This window comes from Mastomys coucha, unplaced genomic scaffold (genome assembly GCF_008632895.1).
Source record: "Mastomys coucha isolate ucsf_1 unplaced genomic scaffold, UCSF_Mcou_1 pScaffold9, whole genome shotgun sequence".
Classification (NCBI taxonomy): domain Eukaryota; kingdom Metazoa; phylum Chordata; class Mammalia; order Rodentia; family Muridae; genus Mastomys; species Mastomys coucha.
Genome location: NW_022196915.1, coordinates 53752786 through 53761353, shown reverse-complemented (window position 1 = coordinate 53761353; position 8568 = coordinate 53752786). Strand labels below are relative to the sequence as shown.

General features: G+C 46.1%; 1 protein-coding gene across 5 annotated transcripts in view; it reads left to right on the top strand.

Annotated features, from left to right (window-relative positions):
* The window catches only part of Ppp2r2a (protein phosphatase 2 regulatory subunit Balpha), a 71744-nt gene that overhangs the window by 6193 nt on the left and 56983 nt on the right, over positions 1–8568 (top strand). The window contains exon 1 of one of the 5 annotated variants that reach the window (XM_031362931.1): positions 6791–7163. The exons of the other annotated variants lie outside the window; for them this stretch is intronic. Within the exon in view, the coding sequence (XP_031218791.1) occupies positions 7157–7163 (7 nt within the window). The 5' untranslated portion in view covers positions 6791–7156. Of the gene's footprint in view, positions 1–6790; positions 7164–8568 lie in introns of those variants that run through there. 5 annotated transcript variants of the gene reach the window in all.

Sequence of the window (8568 nt, the reverse complement as noted above, 5' to 3'; positions counted from 1 at the left end):
GCTCTTGGAAGCCAGAAGTGCTCTTTGAGTCCCCTGGGACAGAAGTTACAGGTGGTTGTAAATCATGTGATGTGGGTGCTGAACTTGCATGTGGGTTACAGGGCTCAAGTCCAAGGGCTGTACCCTAAACCACAGAGTTATCTCTCCAGCTTGGAAATTCTCCTTTTAAGAAATGTTTTGGAACCTGGGCAATGATAAGTGAGTTCCAGGACAGCCAGGGCTATATAGAGAAACTCTATCTCAAAAAAACCAACAGAGAGAGAAAGAGGGAGAGAGAGAGGAGATGATAGACAGACAGACAGACAGACAGACAGACAGACAGACAGATAATATTTTGGAGCCAGGTGAGTTGGCCTAGTGGTTAACAGCACTTACTGCTCTTGCAGAGGACCCATATTTGATTCCCAGGACCCACGTGGAGGCTCATAGCCACCCATAACTCCAGTCCTGGGGATTCCAAAATTCTCTTCTGACCTTGGCAGGCACCAGGCATGCATGTGATGCACAAGCATATGGGCAGGCAGTACACCTATATGCATACAATAATAAAATAATTTTTTAAAGGAAAAACAGTAATGTGGCTTAGCAGGTAAAGGTTCTTGATACCAAGCCCTGACTTTGATCCCAATGGTAGTAGAGAACTAACTCCTAAAAAATAGTCTCTGACCTTCATACTCAAGCACCCCCACACTTGAGCAACTCAGTGTGGGTGCACATACCATAGACACACAGATACACAGACACATACCACTCCTTATCTTCTTTCTACTCCCTGCCCCCAAATGTTGAGATTACAGGCACATGCCACCACCCCTGGTAGAATGAATATTTATTTACTTGTTTGTTTGTTTGTGTATATTTAGTTATGTGTTTTGAGTCAGGGTTTCTCTGTGTGGCTATTCTCAAACTCAGAGATCCCCCTGCCTGTGCCTCCTAAGTTCTGGGATTTAAGGTATATGTCACCACCATCTGGCTTTTATTTATTTATTTTTAAATGCTTAATTAAAGTCTCTGTGCATCTGTGCTGTGCACTCTTGTGCTTGTGTTCCTGTGTGCATGTGTGAGTGTATATATGTGTGTATGTGTGTATACGTGTGTGAGTATGTCTGTGTGCGAGTGTGCATGTGAGTATGCATTATGTGTGAGTGTTCCCCCGTGCATGCATGTATGTGTACACATGTGCTCATGGTAGGATACATGTTTGGAGGTCAATGGTTAACTCACAGGAGTTACTTTCTTTATATCTTGTGTGTCTGAGGGATAGAATTCACCCTTTACTCACCAGGCTTGGTGGTAAAGACCTTTACCGCCTGAGCCATCTTACTGGCCTAGAGTTAGCTTTAAAAAATAAAATTTTTCTTTCTCATTGATAAATGTTCAATATATACTATTTAGAGAAATGCAACTGGCTAAGGAGGAAATGACCACCCAAATGTGTCTGTGCCTGGAGACATTGTTATGAGCACTGTGGTAACTGCTCTTCCTGTAAGGAGTCTATAGATTTTGAGTTGCTTGTACCCACTGGAGAATCATATTGTATTCAAATTCTGTATCCTGTTTCTGAGGCTCAGCAACTTCTTTTGTTTTGTTTTGTTTTTAAACAAGTGTTTGACACCATAATAATCTACCTGGTAGAGTTACTGTTATTTGTGTTAAACACTTTTCTGTGTAGGATACTTCTACAGAGTGAATTCTATGTTATGATCACCTTAGTAAGAATTGTTTCAGTGTAGACTACTCCTAGCTTCTGGAGATCATCTTCCAGGCCAAGTTTGTAGCGAAGATGTGAAGAGTTAACAACTGCTTATGGTGTTTCTTGTAAAGGCCTTGAGACTGTTTCAGGCCATGAAAAAAATAGCTATCATTTGGGAGGGAGAGGAAAAGGGAGGGAAGTGGGGAGGGAAAGAGAGAGAGGGAGAGAGATAGAGAGGGAGGGAGGGAGCAACACTGACCACAGGTTAGCACTGCTGTCTTTCTCCGTTGTCCACTACTTTATTTTTTGAGGCAGGTTGTCTCATTGAACTTGTCCTCACTGGTACAACTAGACTAGTTGGCCAGCAAGCGTCAGCATGTTTCTAATCCCCCAGTGTTACAGTGTTACATACATGCAAGCTGTTGCCACACCGGCTTTTGTAAGGGTAAGATGCTAGGGATGTGGACATAGGCTCTCAAGCCTGCTCCCTGCTCAGCAAGCACTTTATCCACTGAGCCATGGGCCTTGCCCTGTTCATTTCTTCCCTTCCCATTTTCTTTCTTTTAATCCTTTTCTCCCTCTTTCCCATTCTTCTTTCACTTCATTTTCTTCCTCACTCTCTTTTTCAATTCATTTTCTATTAGATCTCATGTAGCCCAGGCTGGCTTCTAACTCATTATACATAGTAAAAGATGACTCTGAATTCCTGATCCTCTTCACTCCACTTCCCATGCTTGTTAGGATTACAAGTATGCCCTACAATGTTTGGTATTAAAACAGATTAATTTCTTTACTTTCTATTGTTTTTATTTTTGAGGTAGAGGTCTTCATGTGTTTCTTAGGCTGATCTGGAACTCAAGATTGCCTGGTAGCTGTGATTACAGTTGCCGTCATGCCTGTTTCAACTTTGGCGTATGGGATATCTGCTTTTCTCCTTACACTTAAGGTCTTACTTGGAGACTCTTTATGTAACTACCCGGAGAACAGAGGATGCGAAAGGATGTCACTTCTCTATTTTTTTTTTTTTTTTGAATAATTCTCCTCTGGTCATGTGTGCTAGATAGTTTTATGTGAGCTTGTGAACTTGACACAAGCTAGAGTCATCCTAGAGGAGGGAGCCTCAATTGGAAAAATGCCTCCATGACAAGGAGGCAGGCCTAGAAGACATTTTCTAAATTAGTAGTTGGTGGAGGAGGGCCCAGCCCACTGTGGGTAGAGTCATCCTTGAACTGGTGGTCCTGAGTTCTATAAGAAAGCAGGCTGAGCAAACCTAAGAGAGCAAGCCAATAAGCAGCACTCCCCCATGGCTTCTAGATCAGCTCCTGCCTCCAGGTTCCTGCTCTGCTTGAGTGCCTGTCCTGACTTCCTTCGGTGATGAACTGTAATGTGGATGTGTATGCTGACTAACTAACCCCTCTCCTCCCCAATTTGCTTTTTGCTTATGGTGTTTCATCACAGCCATAGTAACCCTAAATGAGACAAATTAGTACTGCCACAGTGGCGTATTACTCTGACAGTCTTGATCATGTTTTGGGGAGGATTGTGGAAGGACTTTAGAACTTTGGGCTAGAAAATCCATTGAATGTTTTGAGAACTCAGGGAGCTGTCCTGTGGGAGCTTGAAAAATAAGAATGTTGAGAGCAGTGCAGATGATGGAGTCCTGGCTTGTGAAATTTCAGAGGGAAGCAATGACTCTGCCGGGCCTTTTTGTGTGGAGAATCTGTGGCTCCGGTTAGCTGAGGTTGAAGAATCAGCTGTGATTAACAAGATATCAGAACTACTAAAGTGAAACCTTTGTTTTGTTGGGATACTCAGTACTTGTCAGCTGTAGCTGAGAAATTAGCAGGGATGAAGAAGGGACCAGCATTGTGGAGGTGAAACCTTTTGGGAAGCGTTTCCTGAAAATCAGCACACAGGAGCAGTGTTCCAGACAAGGCCAAATGTTGTACCTTGTGCTGGCAGCAGAACTTGGTAGTGTAAGAGTCACCTACATGGTACTGGTTATGAGGGCTTGAGGGGTCATGGAGAGCAGCTGAGGCTTGGCACTGTGTGGCAGGGCTGGAGTCCCTGAAGAGAGCCTAGGAAAGGTTATGGGGGAATGTGCATCCCAGTTGCAGCAGAAGACCTTAGCACTTTTTAATGCCAGAACCAGGCAGTGATCACCAAGAACAGCAGCCACAGTGGAGTAGAGCCAGCAGGAGCCTAGAAGACAAGCTGTATGTGCCGCAGAGGACAGAGATGGAGAAGTTACCCAAGCCCCCAAGTGCCAGAAGATCATGAGTGAACTCCAGTTAGCAATAGAACCCCTAAGACATCATGTAATATATTTTAAAAGCCACCTTGCAGTAACCCAGGGTGAGACCTGTTCAGCTCTAATGTGCTTCCAATTCTATAATTCTTTGTGTCTCTTGACTCAGATTTGAAGCAGAAAAGTCTCAAGTCTTCTAAAGTGTCACCAGAAAAACCAAGAGGGAATTTCCCTCTTTATTTACCCAAGATGAGCTCAATTCTGCAAGGCTTGGTCACCGTGTGCGGTCATGTGATCAAGAGTTACATTTAGGAGTCTCCCCACAAAACTCAAAACCAACTCAAACAAAAGTTTCAAGATCATGTACAGAGAAGAGAGTACTATCCTATTGGGATAGCCTATCTCCTGAGTAGTGTGTAAACAGGTCTGAAGATACTGTGGGGAGTAGCTACAGCAAATGTATGCACAGGCAACTTACCTGTTTACCAAACGGGGTTGGTTGCTTAATAATTGTAGGTGATATCACCAAGATGACTTTTAAAATGCCTCCTTTTTTTTCTGGAGTTAAGAAGATTGAGGGCTGGAGAGTTGGCTCAACAGTTAAGAGCACTTGTTGCTCTTGTAGAGGACTGAGGTGCCATTCCCAACATCCACATGGCAGTTCACAACTGTCTGTAACTCCAGTTCCAGTGGTTACACACTCTTCTGACTTCTGAGGGCACAAGGCATGTACATGGCACACATACATGCATGCAGGCAAAACACTCATACAGGTTAAATAAATTTTAAAAGTTAAAAAAAGAAGAGTGGGTGAAAATATTTATAATTCAGCAAACCTTAAGGAGCCAACATTTAAGTGTTTTTTTCTTCCCAATCCAGAAAGACTTATTTATTCATCCATTAATCCCATGAATTATGTGGCTGGTGATAGGGAGATGAACAACATACTTCCTAACCTCAAAGAATTCTAATAGACACAGGCTGAGATCATTTTAATGTGGTTTAAGAAAACAGAAAAGTGCATTCTATTTTATGAGACTATTTGTATAAACTGACAACATGACTGCTTCATAGTTTGGTTAAGGGGAGGGTTTTACTGTAGATAGGAGAGGCCAGCCAGAGGCGTCTGGGAGAGTCCAGAGCACAGACTGAATGTGGCCAGAGGGGGAAGAATAATAGCAGGGGATAAAATCTAGAGGAAACAGCCAGAATAGCAGGGTCATAAGGAGGAGTCGCTGGGGAGAGGAATGCTGGAGGGAGTTTATGGTAAGGGAGAGGTAAGAAGGGCGGGACAGTAGCACGGACTGAAATGTGTAACAGGATCTTGTGATATCAGCATGGGCTTTGATATACAGTTAGGCAACATAGGTATCTATAATCTCCTTTTTGCCAGAAGTGAGGGAAATGGCATTTTTGGTAGAGAGCAGCTGGCTTCACAAGTTCCTGAAGAATGCTGCGTTTTTTAATTTTTAAAATTTTTTTTTTATCCAACTGCCAGAAATCTTCCTATAGTTCAGGTTGAGCTCGTTTCTGATATTTGGACTGCCTTTTGCAGTTTGGGAAGTTTCCTTTGGACCTGACATCACTTGTTTTTGTTGTTCTTTTTCCTCCTCCTCTTCCTCCTCTTTCTCCTCTTCCTCCTGTCTTTCAAGACAGAGTTTCTTTGTGCGGCCTTGGATGTCCTGGAACTAGCTCTGTAGACCAGGCTGACCTCCAGAGATCTGCCTGCCTCTGCCTCCTTCCCCGAGGCCCCTGACCCCAGGAGAGCTTGACACTATTAAGCAAGGGCATCTGACCTAGTTAAAGGTGAATAGAAAATGGGGAAAAGTGTCAGAGAGTCTGACTGGAAGAGGCTGCATGTAAATGGATTTAGTTTAATTTTTTTTTAGTGTTTTTGATGTGTGTATGTTGGGCAGGGTCTCATATAGATAGCCCAGGCTAGCCTCAAACTCAGCTGCCCTTGAACTCTAGAACTTCTTACATTCACTTCACAAGTGCTGCTGAGATTACAGGCATGTGTTACCACAGCCAGAAAAACATATCTTTTTTGTTTGTTTGTTTTTTTGAGACAGTTTTTTTTTTTTTTTTTTTTTTTTTTTTTTTTTTTTTTTTTTAATGGTAGCTCTAGCTGTCCTGGGACTCACTCTGTAGACCAGGCTGGCCTTGAACTCAGAAATCTGCCTGCCTCTGTCTCCCAAGTGCTGGGATCAAAGGCATGCGCCACCACTGCCCGGCAGAGCATATCTTCTTAATCAGTGATTTTACCACTTTTATCTGAAAAGACCTGGGCTACTTTTTGCGCCATTCACAACATTCAACTTCTGTGGAGAGCTATTCTTAACTGCTTGCAGTAGCCAAAGGCTCTAGTCCATGGGAAGGTAACCTAATTCACCCAGATGGAACCAGCCCAGTTGTGTCTTGTCCTTCTGGGCTTAGTGAACTCTCACCTTGGGCAGGCAGTGGCAAGTATGCATCACTCTCCCTTTATTTTGGTGCCTCCGGGGCTCACCCACAGGGTCACTGGAACAACAAAAGGGGTATTCTCTAGAGAGGGCCAGCTCACCGTGTGTGAGCATACGTGAACATGTGAGGCCATCCCAGAGTCCCGGCCTTGGCTCATGGGCTTGGGACACTGCGAGGTGCAGACAGGCCAGGCCTTGGCCACTTGGGCATCGCGACATAGCACATCCAACCCACAGCCAGAGTAAACTAAATGCAACTCTAGCTCTGTACAGGGACCTTCTCAAGGGTCCTAGCGGGCGGGGCGGGGCGAAAGCACGGCAAAAAGGAGGCGTGGCTAGCACAGCGCGACCCGCCCCAAAGGCGCTCCGCCCCTAGAGTGGCGTCACCGGCCAGCCAGCGGGCGCCATTTTGAAAGTGGAGTCGCCTGCCCCTGCCGGTGCGGCCGCCGTCGCTGTCCTAGCCGCCGCCGCCGCTGCTGCCGCCGCCGCCGCCGCTGCTACCGCTGCTGCCGTTGCTGCCGTCTCCACCGCGGGAGAAGGAGCACGAGACGGGACGCCCCTGAGTGAACGCCATCATCCTGCCGACCGCTCCGCCCGGGCCGCTTCCTTTCCGCCCCGGTCCCCGTCCCCTCCCCCCTCAGGTGCCATCCGCCGCCATCCGCGCCCTCAGTCCCCCCATCCCCAGGTGTGGGGGCTGAGCCCCGGTCGCGGAGACCCCGACGAGCCCGGCAGGGTCACCATTTGCAGCGCGACATGGCAGGTAAAGAAGAAACGGCCCTTGGGTGGCTGACAGGGTGCCGCTTCCTCTGAGCGCTCTCCGTCACCCCCTAGCGACAGCGGTGGCGGAGCCTCGGCCTGGGGCGCTGGCCGAGTGTGGGGCGGGCGGGCGGGCCTGGCACTGAGCTGGGACTGTGGGGCCTGGACGCCGGGCCCGGGGCCTGGCACGACACGAACACGGCACGGGTGCGTTGGGGGTGGGAGACGGCGTGGGTGGGGCGGGTGCAGGCGTGCAGATGGGTCCCCTGTGCATCCTGCTCCCTCCGCTCCTCCTTACATATTCATTCCTCTTCCTGGTCTACTGAGAACATTTCTGTAGAAATGTATTCTGGACTGATAATAAGTAACAGAGCTTTGCGATGTAGGATACAATGGAGGCATACCCCCCCCAACCTCCCCCCAGCACCACACAAACATTAATGGGGTAGGTCAGGTTTTGAGGGTGTGAGCCTGAATTTCGTTTCGCTTGTGCTCCCTTTCCATGTCTTTATTTTTTTGCCACTTATGAATGCTAAGTCTTTAATAGAAGTTGCAAGGACTGGGGTGGGGGCTGGGTGGGAGAAAAAGGTAATTTAAACTTTGCATTTTGCACTAGCGTTTGTGCAGATGTCCTTTTCCCAGAAGGGTTTCTTGGAGTTAAAATAGTTGTGGAGTTTGGCGATATAAATAGCCAAAGGAAGAGGGATTTTATAAAAGCTTGCAGGGGGGAGAAAGCCTGATGGAGAATAATTTAGCAAGGAATGGGTAAAGGAAAAGCGAGGTTTAATGTCGTTTGAGAGTCGGTTATCTTTGTACATTTTAGTCTTGAAGCCCTTCATCTAGTAGAGTAATTCTAGATTGAGATTCAGTTTCTTTTCCAGAAATCCAGGGGTGCCCCCTCAACCCTTATTTCCTCTTCAGTGCTGGGCAGTGAGTGTCAGATTAAACCAATTTTCCTGTGTTTTCAATATTTACATAGATAATAGGACCTTTAAAGAAGTTATGCTGGCTGGTTTACACTTTGCTATATAAACTAGCTGCCCTTTGACCTTACTGAACAATGAAATGATAATCGGAACTGTATTGTAGGAGATGACAGATTGGTAAAGTTGCTGTTTTCTGGGCCCTTAGGATTCTCTCGTTAGGTGAATGGAGGCAGAAGCAGCTTCCTTTGCCCATCTCTTCCCAGGCATGCATTTCCGCCCCTTTTCCTCTGTCTGCAGCCAGTGATTTGCTCCTAACGAATGCAAAGAAATGGGTGTTGTGTTTGTTTAGTCCACATGAATCATCCCTCCTCTCAGGCAGTAATGTTCCCGAAGTTTTCTCTTCGTTCTATATTTCATGGTAGTTTAGCCTTATAACTCTTTTGTAGGCCTTTTGTACATTTAAAGGAAAACTAACTTTGGTGG